We start from the raw sequence: 21,896 nt of genomic DNA, 5'->3' as shown, positions 1-21,896 counted from the left end.
GGTCTAGTGGTTAAGGCAATGTGCCAGAAACCAGGGGGCCATGAGTTCTACTCCCACCTTAGGCATGAAAGCCGGCTGGGTGACCTTGGGCCAGTCACCCAGCCTCAGCCCAACCCACCTCATAGGGTTGTTGTGGGGAAAATAGGAGGAGGAAGGAGTATTAGGTATGTTTGCCACCTTATTTATAAAAATAATAAAGGCAGGATAAAAATTAAAAAATTAAAATTAAAATTTTTAACATATAAGTAAAATCTAAAAAGCATGAAAGAAAAAACCTACAAAGAAAGAAGCGGAAACTAAAAAGGTATGAAATTACAAAGAAAACTGCTAGAAAGTTGTTGGAATTATCAGGGGGTCAACTCAGCATTGTCTCATAAGCATAAAAAGGGGTTTCTCTGGCAAATGCATCTCTATTGTGCTTGTGGGATGTCACATAGGTCACCTGATTTCCACTTCCTCCTCCTCCTTGGGTTTGGGGATTAACGATCTCCATTACCTTTTGGCACACCTGCAAGCGGGAGGTGCTGCAGAGTGCAGCTCTCATCCTCTCATCTCGCTTGCACACAGACATTTCTATTCCACATAGAAATGTGTCTACAAAGAACCAGTGTGTCATGACCTCGTTGCAAGGCACAAAGAGCCTCACAACGTAGATCATGATCATCAAGGAATAGAGGAAGAAGATAATTAAACCAGGGATTAAAACAAGCACCCAAAGCACCCACACCCATGGACCCATATACAGCTGAAAAGAAGGACATCGGATGAGCAGAGATAAGCCGCACCTGGTGCCCTGGAGGACACACCAGAATCGAGAGGACAAGAGAAGACACCGGGAAAACGCCCATGCAGCCATCAAGGATCCCATCAAGAGGGATTGGGACAATAGAGGGTGGAGGAGCCCGGGGCCCTACAAGAGGGTATAAAATGGGCACCTCCACACCACACCCCCCGTTCCCGTTTTTCATTCTGTCAGCCACCATTCCAATAAACCAGAAATCCTTAATACCCATTGAGTCTGTGTCTTATTGCGAAGCGAGACTGACCCTGACATAAAAACGGGAACCCCAAAAATTTTTTTACCTAACACCTATCCAACAAGCTTGTGAGGGACCCAGCTAGGTATGGAAACTCACGGAGCGAGGCAGCGCAACCCCTTGGCACCTGGCGACGAAGCCCCGCTCCCCTCGGGCGGGATGTGGCTGAGGTCCGGGTGGTGTAATGCCCCGGTAAGTATGGGATCCAGCTCGGGGGAAGCGGAGGGGGAGGGAACCACCCCGGCGCCCCGGACCCCGCAGGCCACCGGGGGTGAGATGAGGGGACCCTCTCCAGGCTCGCAGGCAACCCCGGAGGAAGCGCGAGACGAACCGCCACCCAGGGCGCACGGAGCCGAGGGAGCGCCTGGCACCCCGGAGGGACCAAGGGAAGGTCCGTCCTCCACGACGGCCAACGGCGAGGGCAAGCAGAATGGCGAGTGCACCAGCGGGAGTCCGCAGATAGTGGCGAGGCTCGACTCGCTGGAGGAGGGGGTGCAGGCGATACGGCTGATGCTACAACAGCTGACGGCAGCGCAGGGACCCCGCGGTGGCAGCAGCGTGGAGGCACACCCAAATGAGAGACGGCGGGGCGAGCGCAGCGGCGGCGACGGCGGAGCCCGGCCCAAGGAGCCCACCCGACGACCGGAGGTGCACCTGGACGAGAGACGGAGCGGATACCCAGCGGACGGTGGCGACTACGGCAGAGCCCGATTCCAGGAGCCCACCCGCTGATCGGAGGTGCACCCGGACGAGAGACGGCGGGACGACCTCAGCGGCGGCGGCGGAGCCCGATTCCAGGAGCCCACCCGACGACTGGAGGCGCACCCGGACGAGAGGCGGAGGGATGACCCAGTGTACGGCGGCGGTGACAGCCGAGCCCGGCTCCAGGAGCCCACCCGATGGAGAACGTCCCGCCCCCCCCATCCGGGCGATGGGTCGACTGACTTGCGAGGAGACCCAGAGAGAGACACGGATACCGCAAGAGGACTGGAGACAATCCGACCCGCATCAGCCCCCGTGGAGCACGCTGCACGGCCCAGAGGGGACCGGGAGCCAAACCAGAATGGCTGCCAAGGACTTTGGCATAAAGTTTGACGGGGACCCCTCTAAACTCCCATTTTTCCTAACAAACGCGAGGTACTACCTCGAGGAATGGGGTCCCTGCTTCAGAACTGAAAGGGGCAAAGTGAATGCCCTGGCCATAAAGCTAAAAGGTCGGGCCGCCGATTGGTACGTCCAGCTGTGCCAATCAGGCACCCGGGCGCTGCAGGGCAGCACAGAATTCCTGCAGGCGCTGGAGCTGCACTTCAGGGACCCCCTGGAGCAAGAAAGAGCTAAAAGGGTGCTGAAAACACTCAGACAAAGCCAGCGCTCCGTGGCAGAGTATGCCATGGAGTTTCAAGCCCTAGCCGGAAAAGTGGACACCTGGTCTCAATCGACTCTGATTGAGAAATTCAAACAAGGACTTAACTTAAACGTTCTACGGTGGGCACTCTGCCGCAACAATCCCAACTCCCTGACTGAATGGATCCGGCTGGTGGGGGAAGCAGAGGACGCCCACGACACGTTCCTCCACGCCAAGAAGGAAGCGCAGCAGACGGAGGCAGCGAGACCCCCATGTACAGCTGCAAGGCAGGGGAAGGCGAGACCCCAACCATGGAAGGAGGAACGGGACCGGCGCTTCGCCAAAGGGCAGTGCTTCACGTGCGGCAAGGAAGACCATAAGGCAGCAGCATGCCCCAAATCGACACCCAGAGAAAGCACGAGGAGGGCACCAACCGCACCAACCCCAGTGCCAAGAAAGCGACCAGCAGCGAAGGGGGAGTACCGAGCCAGACACTTCCCCTACAGCTCAGAGGAGGAGGGAAGCAATCCCGACGAGCCGACGGGAAACGACAACCACCTGGCCTAAGGGGCACCGAAGGACAGGTGGAGAACAGTGACAGGTGCAACGACAAAGGGGTGAGTGAGGAATGCCCCACCCTCTATGTCCGTGTCACCCTCACCCATGGGGATAAGACTGAAAAGGTCTGGGCACTAATTGACTCTGGCTGCTCCAAAAGCCTAATGCACCCAGACCTGGCAGCCGCGCTTAACCTCCGCTGCTATCCACTTCAGCACCATTTGGTGTTCACGCAGCTCGACGGATCTGCAGCGGAAGGGGGCCCGGTCACCCAATACACCGGATAAACCACGCTAAGGCTCGGCAGCCACGAGGAAAAATTGGCTTTCATCGTGGCACCGGTGGGGCAACCCCTACTCATACTAGGGATCCCATGGCTCGTGCAGCAAAACCCAGTCATCAACTGGAAAACCAGAGAGATTAAGTTTGCTGACGGGCGTTATCAAGCACCTTCAGGGAACAGGGTCCCCCGAGCGGCCATGGGGGGGCGACGACGACTGCAGAGCACAGAGAGATGGCACTGCCAGAGGGACTGCCAACCAAATACGCGGACTTCGCCGACGTCTTCGGCGAGAAAGAGGCGGACAAACTCCCCCCCCACAGGAAAACGGACTGTACCATTGAACTGGTCCTGGGGGTACCCCTACCCAAACCAAAAATATATGCTATGACCCAGCGAGAGCTAGCAGCATTAAGGGACTTTGTAGACAAAAACTTGGCAAGAGGGTTTATCGAGCCAGCAAACTCTCCAGTGGGAGCGCCAGTCCTCTTTCGTGAGAAAAAGGACGGGTCATTGCGGCTCTGTACAGACTACCGTGGATTAAACGCAGCAAGCATTTCAAATAAATACCCCTTACCCTTAATAAAGGACATCTTGTCCCACCTGGTAAAGGGTAAGGTATTCTCCACACTGGACATAAGGGAAGCCTACTACCGCATACGGATACAGGAGGGGGATGAGTGGAAGACTGCTTTCAACTGCCCATTGGGGGCGTTTCAATATAAAGTACTCCCATTCGGACTGGCAGGAGCACTGGGGGTATTTATGCAGTTAATTAACGAGGTCCTGCGTGACCACCTTTTTAAGGGGGTTTTGGTTTACCTCGACGATGTATTGATCTACACAGAAACAGAACGTGAGCACGAACGCTTGGTAAAAAAAGTGCTCAAGAAACTTCGCAAGGCAGAGCTGTTCGTTAAGCTCTCCAAGTGCGAGTTTCATAAAAAACAAATTGACTACCTAGGGTATAGGATTTCAGCTAAAGGAATAGAAATGGACCCAAGCAAGGTCCAAGCCATACTGGCATGGGAGCGCCCACGCATGAGGAGACAACTCCAAAGCCTCCTCGGATTCACCAATTTCTACAGGGGGTTCACCCCAAGGCTGGCAGTGATTATTTTACCCCTAACTAACCTACTTGGGGGACACGCGCAAATCAAGAAACCTGGGGGCACTACTAAACTGGACAGCTGATTGTCAAACGGCATTCGAGAGACTAAAAAACCTCTTTACAGCTGAGCCAGTGCTACAACACCCCGGCCCCACCAAGCCTTTTGTGGTGCAGGCAGATGCCTCCGACTTTTCCATCGGAGCCATCCTGCTCCAAAGGGACTCCAACAACCACCTAAAACCCTGCGCCTACCTTTCCCGCAAATTCTCCGAAACAGAGCGGAGATGGCAGATATGGGAAAAGGAGGCGTTCGCAGTAAAGACAGCTCTGGAAACGTGGAGGCACCTGCTGGAAGGGGCCACCTGCCCCTTCGAGGTTTGGACGGACCACAAGAACCTGGAGGCACTCAGCACGCCAAAACGGCTCAGCCCGAAGCAGGTGCGTTGGGCTCAGTTCTTCAGCCGGTTCAATTTCACGCTGAAGTTCATACCGGGCAAGAAGAACTTCCTGGCAGATGCCCTCTCCCGACGGCCACAGGATGACACGCAAGCCTCCGACATCGTGGGGACAGTATGGACCGAGAAACAGCTGGGCTGCCCAGCTGTTACGCGCAGCCAAACAAGGAATCAGCGCACGCCAGCACGAACGACAGGGAACGATCAGAGCCGGTGTTCAATTTCACCGAACTGGCAACAAAGACTCACACAAGCACTACAAACAGATACATGGTTGCAAAACAACCGACACCATGTATCTATCAAGGACAGCATCGCCTGGAAAGAGAAAGCCTTATACGTGCCAGAATCACTGCAGGGGGAAATCTTACACAGATCACATGATGTCAAGACTGCGGGACATTTTGGGTTCATAAAAACCCTTCACCTAACGAGGAGGCAATTTTGGTGGCCAAACCTGAGAAAAGACGTGAAAGACTACGTGGCCAACTGCCCCACATGTGCCACCACCAAACGGAAAGGGGGGAAACCCCAAGGGCTGCTGCAGCCAGTAGCCAGCCCCTCCCGCCCATGGGAAGAAATTTCCATGGATTTTATTGTGGACCTCCCACCCAGCCAAAGGAAAACAGTGATATGGGTGGTAAAAGACTATTTCTCAAAGCAGGCACACTTCATCCCGTGCACAACCATCCCCTCCGCACAACAACTGGCACGCTTGTTCCTAACACACATATACAGGATTCACGGCACCCCCTACAGGTTGGTGACCAACAGAGGCACACAGTTCATGTCAAAGTTTTGGCGGGAATTTTTAAAACTAATCAGGACTAAGCAAGCACTGTCCACTGCGTGGCATCCACACACGGATGAATCTACAGAGATCCTAAACTCAACACTTGAACAGTTCCTGAGGGCATTCATAAATTACCAACAGGACAACTGGGTAGACCTACTACCTTTTGCAGAGGTGGCCTATAATAACGCGGTACACCAGAGCACTGGCCACACCCCATTTAAGGTGGTCTACGGAAGGGACTTTGTACCGATACCAGAACTGCCGCAACCTGAAACCCGCCCTGCTCACCAGACAACTGGGTGGCACAGCTGGCAACAACCTGGCCAATCATCCAAACGGCCCTAGCAGACGCACAAACGACGTACAAAAAATATGCGGACAACCACAGGGCAGAGGCACCGAACTACAAAGTGGGAGATAGGGTCTACCTCTCCACTAAGTTCATAAAAACCTCACAACCCTTGAAGAAACTGGCACCGAAATTCATCGGACCCTTCAAAATCACACAGGTAATCAATCCAGTTACTTTCAAACTGGAACTGCCCCACAACTTGAGACGGGTCCACCCAGTATTTCACTGTGCACTACTGAAACCAACAAGCACATCCAAATGGCATACGGAAGAACCCCCGCCCCCACCCATAATGATAGACAACCACCAGCATTTTGAAGTAAAAGAGATACTGGACTGAAGAAAGCAAAGAGGTAAGCTGCAATACCTCGTTAAATGGAAACATTTCCCACACCCAGAGTGGGTCCAGGCACAACATGTCATGGCAAGACAACTAGCTAGACAGTTCCATGAGGCATACCCAGAGAAACCAGCACCATAAAGACATCTTTGGGGGGCAGCATGTCATGACCTCGTTGCAAGGCACAAAGAGCCTCACAACGTAGATCATGATCATCAAGGAATAGAGGAAGAAGATAATTAAACCAGGGATTAAAACAAGCACCCAAAGCACCCACACCCATGGACCCATAGACAGCTGAAAAGAAGGACATTGGATGAGCAGAGATAAGCCGCACCTGGTGCCCTGGAGGACACACCAGAATCGAGAGGACAAGAGAAGACACCGGGAAAACGCCCATGCAGCCATCAAGGATCCCATCAAGAGGGATTGGGACAATAGAGGGTGGAGGAGCCCGGGGCCCTACAAGAGGGTATAAAATGGGCACCTCCACACCACACCCCCCGTTCCCGTTTTTCGTTCTGTCAGCTCGCATTCCAATAAACCAGAAATCCTTAATACCCATTAAGTGAGTCTGTGTCTTATTGCGAAGCAAGACTGACCCTGACACAGTGATGAATAAGTGCTTTCTACTACGAAGCTACTTGTATCCAGATCTACTGAATAAATGTAAGCTATCTCTGGTTTTTTTTGTTCATCTAACTACTGTGTGAAGACTGAATTTATTTCTGAACGTAATTAAGCTTAAATGTGCAAGTTTTGGTTGATGCTTCTACTCTGCAGGATTACTGTTAGCTGCTTGGCGTTCTTTTATTAGCCTTTAAAACTCCATCAAAGGTGACTTCCTGCCTTCTGCAACAAGGTGTACATGAATCAATATCCATCCCTTACTCCAATTTAGACTGTGATATACATTATTTCTATAAAGCATTTCAATTCTCAGTGTAACAGCCCCCTCTAAAACAATTCTTCCTCCCATTTAACAAACATAAGAAACCCTTTGAACATCATTTTCCATAATCAGTAAAGAGTTAACTATTACCCTTCTTGACTCTCTTGTGAGATTAAGCAGTTTTCATCGACCCCAACTAAGACACCTTCATCTCCTTAATTTCAGAACACATGGACAGACTTAACCATAGCTTCAGACAATCAGCCATTGCCCATCAATTGTTGATGGGTTCAGAAGAGAGAGAAGGGCCAGGATCCGGCAAGGGACCTGGGAGAGGCGGGGTCAGGAGCAGGTGGAGGCATCCACAGAAACCCACTGTTTTCATGAGAATGGTGAAAGGGGTGGTGGGATGCTGTGCAAGCTCTGCCCCTCGGGGCCCCGCTTGGGATGCTGCAGCACCTGCAGACAAGGGGCAGAGCCTGCGCCACGAGGCCGCCATGCCGCAGACCCTCCCTTGCTTCTCCTGCAGACTCTGCTGGGAGCAAGGAGCTTCCAGTATCATTATGGCTCTCCAAATATTTATTACAAATGCCAGGAATATGGGTTTCAGGGTGAACCTCAAAATAAAGTCCAGTCCAGAGGTCTCCTATAGTTTTATGTGGCCCAGATTCCTCAAGCCCACTAACACCATCACTCCTGAGGTGCCTCCAGACCCGAAGCCCCTCCTGCCGATTAAGAATAGAGTTGGGCATTCTGGGAACAGCCACACACACCTCCTGTGCTTCCTCACTAGGTGAAGTAGAATTCATGGAAAAGGACTGAGCCCAAACTCAGTCCATCTTATTACAAAATGGGGAAATCCCCAAACAATGGACCTTGAGAAAGAAATAATGACGTCTCGGATGACGGAATGGCTGTTGTTAAGAAGTAAGAGAACATCAGAATTAGAAGAACATGGCCTGGGGATCGGGAGGCATAGTTTTTTCTGGTATGATAAAGTTAATGTAGACTTTAAAAATCATTATATTAGGAGTGCCATATTACAAATACGGAACAGATATAAACTCAGGCTGTGCCCAAAAATACTTTTGTTTGCCTTGGCTCAAGAAGCATTTTATAGAAAAGAAACAGCAGGCAAAGAAATATGGTTAACATAACATATTAACAAATACAGGAAAATGGAGAATTTAAGATGAAATCAAGAGAACAATTGACTGCAGAGGGATTTACTTTTCAATCGTCTTCATATGTACAACTAAGGGAGAAGTTTAATAAGGATAAAAAGCTACCAGGTATATAACAACATGTAGCAGAATCTGAAAGGTAATTCTGGGCAAATGATGAACACATAATTGGTAAAATGTATAAATTATTGTGGAGATTTGCAATGCAAGATGAACAAGCGCATGATAAAATGGGCTAAGAATTTTGGTTACAATATACAGACGGTTCGGTGGGAAAGAATGTGGTTGAAAGGATTGAAATTCCTTACATTGTCTTATAATTAAGAGATATTTTTTATAAAACGATGTACCTTTGGTATATGTCACCAGAGAGATTATCTAAGATGTATAAAGTTATCTCTAATTGTTGTTGGAAATGTGAAGAGCATGAAGGGACATTTTACAATGCATGGTGGACTTGTGAAAAAGCAAACAAAAGTGCTGGACACAAATACTGTACATATGATGATGCAGAGAATTTTAAAAATTAGTATTCAGTTGAAACCAGAACTTTCCTCACTAGGACAGCCAACTAGAAAAGATTTGTGGAAGATTGGTTTTATATATGTTAACTGCAGCAAGGCTATTATATGCACAAAGATGGGGAAAATACGGAAATACCCACAATGGAAGATTGGATTGTGAAGATGGCAGAACTTGCAGAAATGGCCAAACCAACTTGTCTGATTAGGGAAGGAGCAGTAACTACTTTTACAAAGGACTGGAAACCCTCTGTGGACTTTTTGCTGAAAATAGATAAAAATGAACTGGTGGTTTACGGATTAAGACGGGCTGCATATGGGAAGAAGGGAACTATGTTATGTAATTTGGGTGGAAAGAGTATTAACTATATTAGTAACTGCTGCAAAAAAGATTGGAAGTTGCTTCTTTAAATATTTTTCTTTATTTTTTCTTTCTTCTTTCTGGATCTATACTGTCATTCACTTTTTCTTCTATCTTTCCTATCTTTCTTTTTATATCTTTTTCACTTTTCTATAGTCTTTTAAATTTTTCTGTAGCTTTTAACTTTGTAAAAAAAAATCTTCAATAAAAATTATATTAAAAAAGAGAGCCTGACCGGGAGGATCAGGCCAAGCCAACAGGACGTGGGTCTGGCAAGATCAGGCGCCAAAGCTCCTTGGAGGGAGAGGCTGCCCTTGGGGCAGAGCTTGAAGACAGGCTTGGTGGCTTGTCCTTCTGCTATGGGGTGGGGGTGGGGGGTTGCAGGGAAAGCTGAAAATGTAATTTTATTTGGGAAAGCCCCCCTCCCCCCAATAGGTAACAGCAGGAACATGTTTTTGGCACAGGACTCACCACTTGATGAAGTGAACTCGTTTGTTTCCCTGCAGGACAACAAACCCAAACGGGGTGAATGCCAGAAAGGCAGCATTTCCAGACACGTCCTGCAAAACACCGAGAGCCTCATTAAATGGCGCAAGATTTAGGACAAACTCTGCTCTCTGGGGATCTGGTGCCTGAGCCCGAACAGCCGGAGTCTGTCATCTCTGGCCCCCAAGGTGCTGAACCGGAGGCTCGCCTGCCTTGAACGCCCAGACCCAGGCATCGCTTCTCCTCTCAAAGGCGCAGCTGCCAAAAGCTGCCGGAGCCCACCCAGCATCCTGGGCCCCCGACCCCAAGGGCCTCTTGTGCCCCCTGCCTGGAAAGGCACCAGCTGCACCAGGATCCCGGCCCTCCTCTGCCCAGCCGCTTCGTGCAGATTTATTTCTTGCCCTTCTGAGTAGGGCCAGTTCACGGGGCTGCTGCGTATGCAGAAAAGGGGGACTAACTCGGGGCCTGTCAGCCCTTCCAGGTAGAACAGACTGGGAAACCAAAGTGACACGTGTTAATATGACTTTTATTGTAAGGTTACAGTAACAGAATCTTGCAAGTCCAAACGTTTCGGCCTCAGGCTCAGATAAAAGAAATTTCTTTTAAATTTCTTTTATCTGACCATTGCCCTGGTTGTGCCCTTCTTCCTGTTCCTCCAGGTTATTCCTACTGCCCAATACTGGGCACTTCTTATGCCCCACTGTAACTTGTGAGAGTGGCTTCGAGGTCTAGAAAACTTGGCATCTGAAAAGTAAATTAGACACAGATTTTAACTTGAACGGGAAACCGTTCTTAGACTATGATCCAATACATGGACTGGTACCACAACCAACATTTATGTTTCTCTATGCATAGAACCTGTAGTTCAGTTTTATGAGATACCTAAATTAGAATAAATTCCTAGTAATATACACTGAACTTATTACAGCATATAATTCCATTCAGTGATTTATATTGTGCTGATCATGTTTGCTGATATTCAAGCTCTGCTTAAAGCTTAACAGTGATTCTCAGTCTTTTAATATAATCAGTGATTTACAACTAGCTAATGATAGACTGAGAGCCAGTCTGATGTTGTGGTTAAGGCATCGGGCTGGAAACCAGGAGACCCCGAGTTCTAGTCCTGCCTTAGGCAGAAAGCCAGCTGTGTGACCTTGGGCCAGTCACTTCCTCTCAGCCCTAGGAAGGAGGCAATGGCAAGACACTTCCAAAAAACCTTGCTGAGAAAACTGCAGGGACTTATCCAGGCAGTCTTTGAGAATCAGGCATGATTGAACAGATTAAAAAAAAAATAGATTGGAAAACCATAACCTCCATGAGCTTTCTAAATCCCTTGTTCATTCATCTGTATGTTACTCTTTTATTTCTTTTTCATGTTTCTTTGTTATGCTTTTATGTGTGTGTGTATGTGTGTGTGTGTGTGTGTATATATATATATAAAGTCTAAACAAGATAAAAATAAAATCTTGTGCAACTTTTTCAATAGAGGTGTAGCTTGAAGTTGCAGTTTGATTTCTTCCAGTATTTTCTGATTATACACTTTATTTTTAAAAGGTCATGAATCTAACCAGAGACCAAAGCAAAGTTTCTTATTCCCTTCCTGACTGCTAGCATGAATGCCAGATAATCTGGAAGTGCGAAGTCTAGCTGTCAGCATTTCAGCGTCTGCTTCAGTGAACATGGCCTGATCATTCCTTGCTAACACACACAAGAGATGCAATCATAGTTCTAGCAAAAAAACCCTAACCCCAACCAAGGGTGAACTACAGTTCCCATCATCCCTAGCAGAAGGCAGGAAAAGCACAGCCTTGCATCACTTTAAGGACTAACCAACCTTCTGAATCCTTCCCAAGTGCCAGACTTAACAGGCTCTTCCTCCTGACCTTCTTGCCTTGAACCCGTCCCTGAATCGGCCTGGCACTCTTACTAAGGAACAAGGGGCTTATTTTGGAAGATGGTCAAGGGAATTGCGGGGGGGGGATTAGCAATCGAAATTCAAACAGAGATACTGCTGCCTGCAGTGGGCCCTGAAAGCCAAAGGGGAGCAAGATGGTGGCATTCCTAGCTGGCACTGCCTGCTGTGGGGATGTCTCGCTTCTACATAGGGTCACACCACCATGCGGAGGGTCTGAAAACAAAATGGAGGAAAAGGCTCTTGCCTGCCTTGTAAGAATGAGCATCTGCATCAATTTAGCAGTTGGCAGCAAAAAAAAAAAAAGCTAAGCAGAGTTGGGCTTGAGTGGGAGACCACTCAGAAATCCCAGGACTGTAAGAAGTTGAAAAAAGGCAGCAGCAAGCCAGTTCGCTTCTGCTGCCAAGCAAAGGATGTGGGTGCATCCGGGATGGCCCCGGAGTCCCGCTCAACCCAAGTTCAACCACATAACAACAGTTGATTGTGAGCATGGGCAGCAGCTGATGGACCTGCTCCTTGATAACTGCTCAGATCTCTGGTTAGATTGAGGGGCTTCTCCCCTGCCGGCTGCTGGATGGAGGGGAAGGGGCGGGGGAAGAGAGAGGACTGCCCAACACTGTCACAACTGGATCCTGCTCAAGTCTGAGACTCAATCAGTGCTCACCAGCCTTAAATTATGGCTGTTTACGTTGCATAAGTTATATGTTTAAGTCACTAGCTTGAAAGTGGGAGCGAATAAAGGCAAAGCAAAAGACAACAACAATTAAGGCCAGAATGAGGCCTCTGAATAAGACTCACTGTAATTAAAGGGACTGCCCCAGCCTACCCTCCTTGCTTATGCAAAATGGGAGCAACCAGGTCAAAAGGAAGAATTTTGCTAAGTGCTCAGGCCCCCAGCTGGTATCCCTTTGGCATTACAGAGTTCTTAAACCCTTATTTTATTTCCAGGTGTGGTTTGGTTTACACAGTGGGAAGAAAATCTGCCACTCACCATGCAAAACAAGGGTCCAGCAGGTCAGAGTCCCACTGGGGGAGCTGGGTTCCAGGTGGGCAGACGGAGGGATGCCCAGCGGCCACGCTCCAGGAGTGCCAGGCAGGCAGCTCTTGAGCCCTGCTCTGATTCAGGGGAAGCCTCTGTTAACCCACACTGGGGACGTCCTCCCTTAACCCCGACTCAAATGCCCACCACAAGAGTTGACCCCGTTGATCTGACAAGCAGCTCCTTACTGCAGGTCCTTCTTAAACTGCTCTTACTGCCAAATTTCTTTCAAATGTTTTGATTTACCACTAGCATTTAAATGCAGCCTTGTTCATTTCTCTTTATTCATTTCTGACAAAGGAGGACGGTTGCAGTATTGCTTCCAGATACCAGGTGGATTACTATCAATCAACAATTTAAATCATGGCCAAGCAGGACAGCCCTACAAATCTGCTGAAGCAGCAGGAAACAGTGCAGGCTTGCTCAGCTGAGGGGGCGCTGGGGCGGGCAGGCGGGCATGGCGTGGATGCGGAGCCAGCCGGCGGTGGGGGAGGGGGGCTGCCCAGCTTCTGCAGGCCACTTAGCCCTTCAGGGGAAGCTCAGCCTCTTCTAGAAGGAGGATTTCACAGCCAAGGCTGGTCCTGCAGCTCCTGAGCTGGCAAGGGCAGCCGCTGCCCATTAATACATCGCCCGTGTTGGGCTGGCATGCAAGGGCTGCAAGTGCAGAAGAAAGAGGTGGCTTCAGTCCGGGAAGCCACTGCAGGGGGGGTGGCCTCCGCTGCGTACCTTGCAGGGGTGGGGGTCCACTCCATACGTCTCCAAGGTCTGTGCTTTCCGGAGAAAGTTCAGCTCTGCCGTCGCGGGGGTCTGCCCACTGGAAGAGAAGAAGAGGGGGCACACAGCCGCCCCAGCATCAATGCCCGTGCTTCTTCCACGCTGCGGAGCTCCCAATCCCACCTGGGAGCCTCCCCGGCTGTCCTCGGAAAGCCACGGCTGCTGCAGGCTTTGCTGGAGGGCTCGGGGCATGGGAGGGCAGGCCAGAGCTCAGCTGTTTGGGCGCCTCTGGAGCAGCCTGGGGGACCAGCCTGGCGGCCTGTCAGCCACTCTGCCAGGGCGGGAGGAGGCAGTGTATGGTTCTACGTGGAGGCCAATTTTGCGCAACTGGTTTGGGATTATTGATGGTTTTCATGCTGTATGATTAATTGGCCCTGCTTTCCTAGCCCAGCCAGATAGCTGTCAGGATGAGAGGCAACCCTGAAATATTCTAACAAACATGGTAATAAATAGCCTGAAGTGCTTAGAGGGGTCTTAATGCCTGCTTTCTTAGGTGCCTTTGAATCATATGATATGCCACCTTCTCACACAGTAAGAGGACACGGCAGGTAACACAGCAGCAGATGGAAGGAAGGCAGAAGAAGGGAAACCAAATCCTCCTCATCTGCTTGAACTGTGAGCAAACTGGGGGAGCAATTTTCCCCAGCAGTGAGGTGGGTGGAAGCCAGAATGTCACCTTCCAAATGTGGAAAAACTAAGAGGCCTTTCGGCCAGTACGGCCAAATTACTCCAAACCACCTCCCAGATTTTCAAACCTGAGTGCCATGTAATATTGGGATTATATTTTAGGATTAAATTGCCTAAATTAAATGCCACCTGGCTGGATTTGTACCTGCCAGACCAGCCCATTGGTATTTCACAGAGACTGTTGTCCTTTCCACGCTAAAGCCTTGGGTTTTTGGCAGACTAGCCGAGATGAGATTTAATTACCAGTTGTTTGGCCATAAGGGTGAAATTTACCCCAACCATCCTGCAGATTGACTGACCCCTGCTCTTGACCAGCCAACTGGGCTGCGGGGACTCCAACTAGACTGTTTCACCCACACACTTGACTGGCACGGGGCTCTCATTGGCACGCCTCACGCCACCCAGAGATGGTTCCACCCATCCACGCAAGCCTGATCTCGTCCTGCTCTGGGTCCTCCTTCTTTAGCTGGGCTGGATTACAGAATCCTAGGGATCATCTTGTCCAACTCTCAGCCCAGCCTAAGATTTTCTGAAGGAGGAAGCCCCCTTTGCACCAAAGGCGGGCCGTGGATCTCACAGACAAATGAACAAGCAGACCAGCCCCCAAGACCAAAGTCACCTGAGCTCAATTTTGTGGACCTCAGCAATTTTCCTCTCCAATTTCTCTGAGTGTTTGGGGAAAAACTGGAACTTGGAACTGTATCCCTCTGGGTGTTTTCCAGGATCATAGTCACCAATTTCCGCTGGAAGAAAGAACAGGAATCGGCAATAATTACTGTTTGCAAATGTAAGCAAAGGTGATCCTTGGTGCCTAGTCTGTCGCTGCTGTTTTACAAATATTCCCTTAACCAAGTACATTCGGTAGGAAGCTGATTTGCTGCAAGGCATCATATTTATTTTCAGGAATAAAGGGTTGTAAGAAAAGGATTGTAAGAAAAAGGCAAGTATTCCCTCTTCTCCTTGAAGTATTTTCTCTGGGAAGAAAGGGAAGGAAGTGGTGGAAAGAAATGGATGTGCGTGTGCAAATGGAGGCCATCACCACCAGATCAGGTGAAATTGGCCGGACGGTTGTAAAAGCCCCCTGGAAGCGCCCCCCCCCCCAGCCCCGGGGGCAGAAGGCGCAGGGCTTAAAAGGCAGCAAAGCTTATCTGTGCCGCGGGGGCGGGGCAGGCAGTCTCAAAGGAGGCCTTTCCGTCCCCAGCATAGCGATGGGTTGGAACCGGAACGGGAGTCCGCGCTTCTCCCAGCAGCCGCGCCTCTTGTCGGAAAGCATTACCTTGGAGGATGTAGGCAGCCAACAGAGCAGCGTCGGAGGTCTTGCACAGGAGGCGGCCGTGATACAGATCTCTCTTGATCTGCAAGAAGACGAGATACCTGTCAGGGGAACCAGAGCACAGGCGTGAGTGCCTCCCCTCCCTTGCCTTCCCGGAGAAGCAGCTCTGGAGTCTTCATTAAAGCCCTTTTGTGCCTCTTCCGCTGACCAGATTAAGAGGCGGCCAATCCTGACCGAAGGTTCCCTCTCCCCGATGGACCTGGGGGAGGCTCCATTCAGAAAGTGTTTGTGGAGCTGTGTTGCAAGGCCGCTTCTAACCGTCCTGATCGCTGCCCAGGGAGGAAGCCCATCGGAGAGCATTTCCACACCTCTTGTCCCTTTCCTGAATGCCGACTCCTCACCCTGCTGCTCTTCTTAACAATATTACAACTGAGTGAGAGAATTATAAAGCGAAGCTTTATTATTAATCTGTCCTAAAGAAGCAATGACCACACACGCTCTGGGGCCACAGAAGCAGCCCCCCACTTGGAATTACGTGGTTTTCCCAAAGAACACTCCATTTCCAACTTCTGCAGCCAGAAATAATTTCTGCTCAACAAATCTGAACCCATCAGTGCTTGACCTCGCTGTCATTATCGGCTTCACTATCACCTCCTTTATTTCAGCTGGAGAGTTCATGGATGAACAACAAAACCTTTAATGAGCACAGGCTACACTGTTCACCATTTTGATTCCTATCTTTATGGTATTTTATTGTATTTAAATTTCAAGCCAAAAGACACAGGAGCCAACATTAGGTTTGCCCCCATTTTAAACCTGCCTTTAAGGAAGGTTTCACTCTGGCAAAGCTGAGATGTGCCATTGCTGATGTCTTCTGGAGGGCACTGAGACTTGTGACCCAAAAGTTGAGGCAGCATTTGATCCCTTCCTGCACATTCATATTCAGTAGTACACAGATGAAAAGCAGCTAAAATCAGCTTCCCAAAATTTTGGAACATTCAGAAGTCCCTCCAGTTCGGCCAGGCAGCCATTTCCTCGGGAAGTTCAGTCTCTGAATTTCCAGGTGGTTGGACTAGAACTCCCTTCCAACCCTGGGATTTCAAGAGGTCCCAGAGTCAACATTCATTAATAAAGTTTGAGAAGGAGGGACAGCCAAGAAACGTTGGCCTTAATGATCCCTAAAGATATCAAATGTCTCTTTCCCAGCATGTTCTAACAGTGGTGAGAAGGTGGAGTCTGCATTTTGGGTCTGCAAGCAGCTGCTGCTGCTTACACTGCTTGTTAAACATTATCAAGATTTTTTATTGTAAATTGCCCAGAGTCCCTCCTTGAGGGGGAGATGGGTGGTGATAAAAAATTGATTGATAGATAGATAGATAGATAGATAGATAGATAGATAGATAGATAGATAGATTTAAAAGCGGCTTTCAACCCAGCTGGGCAAAAGTTTTTCACGTCACTGCCTGAGTCCCCCTCTTTGCTCAGGCAATCCCTGATTTCCCAGGCCTGGAGTGGGGGGGCCACAATAATCACAGCAAATTCTGCAGAAGACCAGCGTTGAGGGATCGCATTCAGCCCAGTCTTCAAACAAACCGCACAGGAGGCTCTGGGTGGCTAATGCAGGCTCTCCCAGGTGCTAAAATAATTTCAGGCTGCTTCCAGGTCTCTCCTTATGTAGTAAGAACATCTGAAATTTATTTTACTTTATTTCTTCATTCAGATTTGTTACAGCTGCCCAACTCCAACAGACAGTGGGTGGTTTACAATCTTCCAACAAAAAATGACTAAGTTTTTCACAGTAGTGAATCTTAATGGGAACCAGGCCCAGGCATGATGATACAACGTTTTGACTCTCTTCGCTCTCCAATATAGTTTGTGGCTGGGTATCAAAGGCAGGGGGGCAGGTGTATATTTTAAGGGGACTGATTAGTTGATGAATAGCCAATGGCCTGCCAATCCCATCTTCTCTCCTTCATGCCTAGATCACTTCTCCAGCTGATGCTCGAGGCTGGTCATCACATGAATACCCACCTTGAAAACAGAGGCAGAGGGGAACTGTATCCACTGTGATGCTCTGGTAAGGTGGTGGTAGCTTAAGGAAGGGGTTGGGTTTGAGAGGATGGAAGACAGCAGGAGAAGGCCATCTAAGACATGATCCAAGGGGGGAGATGAGGAACAAGGAAAAACCTGGAATGGACACCTCATCAAGGAATGCCACCAAAGGATGAAGACTATTCTAAGTACGGTTAGATGACAGTTGTCAAATGAAAGATAGCTACTACTGGTTATTAAGCCATCTCAGAGCCCTTGAGAAGGCAGCCCAATCCAAAACTTTACAATATCTAGTAAAGAGGGGGAGATTTACAACCTAGCCTGCTCCAAGGTTGTAATGGACCTTATTTCATCTCCACATATTTCTTAATTTGCCATCTTCTTGATGAAGAACTCTACAGAATGCCAAAGTTTGCACATTATTCCAGAAACCTTTATTCTGCCTGTTAAAGGCATTGCCTTTAAATCCAATAAACCATCCAGTGGGAGGCTCAGAAACAGAACTTGACCCTCACTGCACAGTGCTGCTGGATAAGCACATCCCTAGAGAAAGCCCAGCCAGAAAGTAACATCCCGGTTTTTCCCTGTGTGTTTCCTTCACATCCATCGCCCTCCCCATCTCTTCCTCTTTTCCCTCATTCCTTGCTGCGGTACCAGGGGAACAGGCTGAGCCAGGCTTTCCCAGGGTGTCCAGTGCTCTCAGGCTCCTCCCACCACGCAGCTTCTCCTGTGGCCAGCCCAAAGATGGACAAGACCCTGTCCCAGGCCTTACCTGGTGATCTCCTCTTTTAGAGCAGCTGGGTCGGTGGGGTAGAACTTCACTCGGAAGCACATGGTGAAGGGGGGCTGAGCTGCGGAAGAGGAAAAGATCATCAGGGGATTGGGGAACCCATGGGAATGCATCAACAGCCAGCCTGAGTAGGCCCTCAGGCCCCAGGGAGCCTTAACCCTCCTGGTGCCATCTCCAGTCTGGCTTAGCAGAATTGGATACTGAGAAGTGACAAGGGAGAAGGGAGTCATGTCTAGGAACAGACCCAGTGGTCTTATCTGTAGCTCGGACAGCAGTCTGTCCAGCTAGGGATCCATCTGGAAAAATCAAGAACTTCTCTCAGCTCTGTGGGATGCCATCAAGTAAAGGAGAATTTCTGCTCAGTGGAACCAGATTCCTCTAGCCAAGCGCAAGACCAATAACTCAACATGTTCACAGAGGCTCAGATGGTACCATGGAAGTTTGGACTCCAAATGTCAGAGTGGGAGATCCCTCCACACCGGCACAGACTGCTGCACCCGCATACTTAGTAAAACCAAGAAGACGCCTTGTGTGCTGCTTTTACCGCCGGGCAGAACATCTCCCTCTGCAAAGTTAGAGGCATCCCAGCTCACTGAATCAATCACGAAGATAAATACTTACATCGCATTTGCTTCACAACAGACTTTGTGAATTCCAGCCAGTGCTAAAGCAAAGAAGAGAGAGAGAGTTTCAAAAGCTGGCAAACAGAGGTTGGCTGCACCATCTTTCAGCCCACCCCCCATCCATCTGGCTTCAGTCATAAAATCCCACTAGCCACAAAGTAAATGGGGCTGGACTGGAGCTGGGTAGAGATCTTGTAGCGATCGTTGGGGTAGCCTGTTTTCAAAAGACTAGGATCATGATCTTTGCCAGGAGAGCAAGATTTGTGTCTGTAAATCGTTGGGCACCCAATCAAGCAGCGACCTGCTTCCAATATTTGGGGTACTTTTTTCACACCTGCCTATTTGGCCCAGAAGCTCAGCGCAGGGTGCTCCCTTTCTTAGGTCCTTGTGATCTCAAGGTGGTGGCTTTTTCTGGCTGGCCTCAAATTATTTGAGGCACAGGCAGTGCCACTGAGGCTGGTCCCTTTTCCTGACAATGCCCCTCCAGAGTGCTTCCGGTTCAACTGTCCAACGCCTGCACTCCAGGCACCTTGTGGGGTCTCTTGGAGCAGGCACCGGGACAGGGGTGGGCAGGGCTGGGCTCCGGGTCCACAACCACTGGCTGAGCTGTTTCCCAGGCCTTGGGAGGGGGGATTCCCTTCCGTATGGGAAGGCAGCAGTCCGGGCAGTGAAATCAGCACTGTTAGGGACTTCTCCCTCCTTTCCGTTGGGCAGGCAATTCTACCCTGGCAGCAAATCCCGGACACAGAGCTGCAGGAGGGCACCAAACCTTCCTTTGCCGACAGCTTCCGTCTACGTTCTTGGCCTTCCATAAACTTTAAAAGTGGGAATTATTTCAGAAAGTTTTGGAGGACAAAATGATGCCGTGAGATTTTGTTGCAGGATGTGTGTGCACGCGTTGCTCTTTGCTTTTGACTCCTTAACCGTTTTAATTTTGTTCTGTGGATGTTTTCTTGTACTGTGCCTTCACCATGCTGTGGACCACACAGAGTCTTTCGACTGCGCTGGGTGCAAACCCAGTCGATACTGCAAACACCTGCACCATCGACAACCAGCAGCAGCAGCAGCAGTGGCAGAACAGGCAGTTTCCGAGAGGGAGAGGCTGTTCCCTCAGGCCAGTTTAAGGCCTCCCTTTGCCCCTTCTGGGGGGAAGACAGAGGAGGAAGCTGCCCTTGGAGCATCTGTGCCCCGTACAGTTGGGGGCAGGCCACGCCTGTTGAGCATGTGCAGACAGGGATGGTGCAAAGCCCCTTAGTTCCCCACTATCCCCAAGCCCTCTGCTTCTGCAGCTAAGATTTCAGTTTAGACAGTGAGCCGTAGACCAGATTCGGACCGTTCCTGTGGATTGCTCATCTGCCGTCTCCACGAAGATCTATCGCTAACCTGGCCTCTCGGGCAGGTCTTCCAACAGTGCGCCCACCAGTCGCCCCCTCCTCCTCTTCCCTTCCACCTTTTCCAGCACTACAGACTTCCCCAGAGAGCTGGGCCCTTGTGTGATGCATCCGAAGTAGGATTTACAAAATGTGACTGTTAATTCTAGTTATCTTGTTGTATTATTTTATTTTATATCCTACGCTGTCTGTTTATCTAACAGGTTTTGTAATTTTAGCATTAGTAGTCACCAGAATTTCTATATATGCATGGCTCTTAGGGTGATCATAGCTTTGGGTTAATTATGATCGCTTTTAGATGCCTTTTGTATCTTCTGTCTACAGATCTGATTGCTGTTATTGGAACAGCTGGTAACTCTCCACAGAGGAAGTGTAACGTCTCCCCACCCGCCATCCCGCAACACAGACCTCCAGGACTCTGGGTCTTGTGGGAACCAGGCATGGACGGCGTGTGCCATGCAGGGGGCTCACCTCCTGGCCACCCGCTCTCTCGGGCACCGGGGCACCTTCCCAAGACCGTAGCCTGTTCCTGCCCAGGAGCCAGATAGCCAAATCCACAAAAGTGCAACCAGCACTCCCAAGAGGCACCTAATTCCGCCTCAAAGCAGCTCCTGCCAGGCCGGGGCAGGGCCATCCCTCGCTCTGCTGGGTGTTGCAGAGGGAAAAGAAAGGAGGGAGGGCCAAGTTTAGTGCCCCAGTTTCAACTTTTCCAGCCTGAGCTGTACCACAAAAAGCAGTGAATATGAATAGAATTTCATTTAATTTACAATGATTAATTTTAAATATGCTTTACACACACATACCCATACAGTATCTATTAACTATATAAAAAAATACAATTTTGGAGTCTCGGGGTATCTCATACAGGGCTTACAGGGCCACACGGGGCCCAGGGCCTTGACTGCACATCTCTGGCCTCGAAGGATGGCAGGGCATAAACCCAGAATGGGAGCAAAGGAGCAAGTGAAGATGCTGCAAACAAATCTGCTGTGCAGAGAAATCCCTCACGAGGCTTTTTGGCAATCGGGGCAAAGCAAGGTGAGTCTTTCTGGTGGAAAGAAGATGAGGGCGGCCAATTCTCCACCAGGGGCCAGTCTGGCCTTCTCCCTCCCTGCAGCCTTGGGGGACCAGCAGCTGAAGGGGCACTCCCGAAGTCCCCCCCCAGGAGACCTGCCCCCCCCACACCTGCTCTGCTGGCCTGGGGCTGGGGGAGGGGGGAGCTCGCCAGGCCAGACACCCCGAGTTGGGGACTCACTCTCTGCTTGTCGGGGTCAACAAAGCGGATCCCAAAATAATCCTTCTCCAGGAGGTTTAAGTGATGGCACAGCAGGTCGAAGAGGAACTGGCCTTTGGCATCTTTCTGCAAAACAAGGGCACGGCATCGATCAGGAGGCGGGCAGACTGCCAGCTCCCAGGAGGAGGAGCCCGGAAGCAGGAGGGCACGTGTGGAGCCCTTCCTTCCAGAGGGTTCACCCCAAAAGGGCAGCAGCAGCAGCAGCCGCCACGAACTTTCCCAGCGGTGAAGGGCTCTTGAGCCCCACACGCACAATGCGGCATCCAGAGATGGGAGAGGACGTTCTGACAAGCAGCGACTCTTGCCAGGGCCAGACAGCATCTTGAGGGGCACGCTCAGCGTC

General features: G+C 50.0%; 1 protein-coding gene across 1 annotated transcript in view; it reads right to left on the bottom strand.

Moving 5' to 3' along the window:
• FRMD5 (FERM domain containing 5) overlaps window positions 1-21,896 on the bottom strand; it is a 123,357-nt gene that overhangs the window by 14,662 nt on the left and 86,799 nt on the right. The window contains exons 2-8 of the mRNA XM_063313934.1: window positions 21,515-21,619; window positions 18,867-18,909; window positions 18,228-18,306; window positions 15,407-15,504; window positions 14,750-14,873; window positions 13,396-13,483; window positions 9,704-9,792 (exon numbers count right to left, since the gene is read on the bottom strand). Of these exons, the coding sequence (XP_063170004.1) occupies window positions 9,704-9,792; window positions 13,396-13,483; window positions 14,750-14,873; window positions 15,407-15,504; window positions 18,228-18,306; window positions 18,867-18,909; window positions 21,515-21,619 (626 nt within the window). The remainder of the gene's footprint in view (window positions 1-9,703; window positions 9,793-13,395; window positions 13,484-14,749; window positions 14,874-15,406; window positions 15,505-18,227; window positions 18,307-18,866; window positions 18,910-21,514; window positions 21,620-21,896) is intronic.

This window comes from Candoia aspera, chromosome 13 (assembly GCF_035149785.1).
Source record: "Candoia aspera isolate rCanAsp1 chromosome 13, rCanAsp1.hap2, whole genome shotgun sequence".
Lineage (NCBI taxonomy): Eukaryota > Metazoa > Chordata > Lepidosauria > Squamata > Boidae > Candoia > Candoia aspera.
The sequence above is the reverse complement of the archived record's forward strand: the minus strand, read 5'-3'. Positions and strand labels throughout refer to the sequence as shown.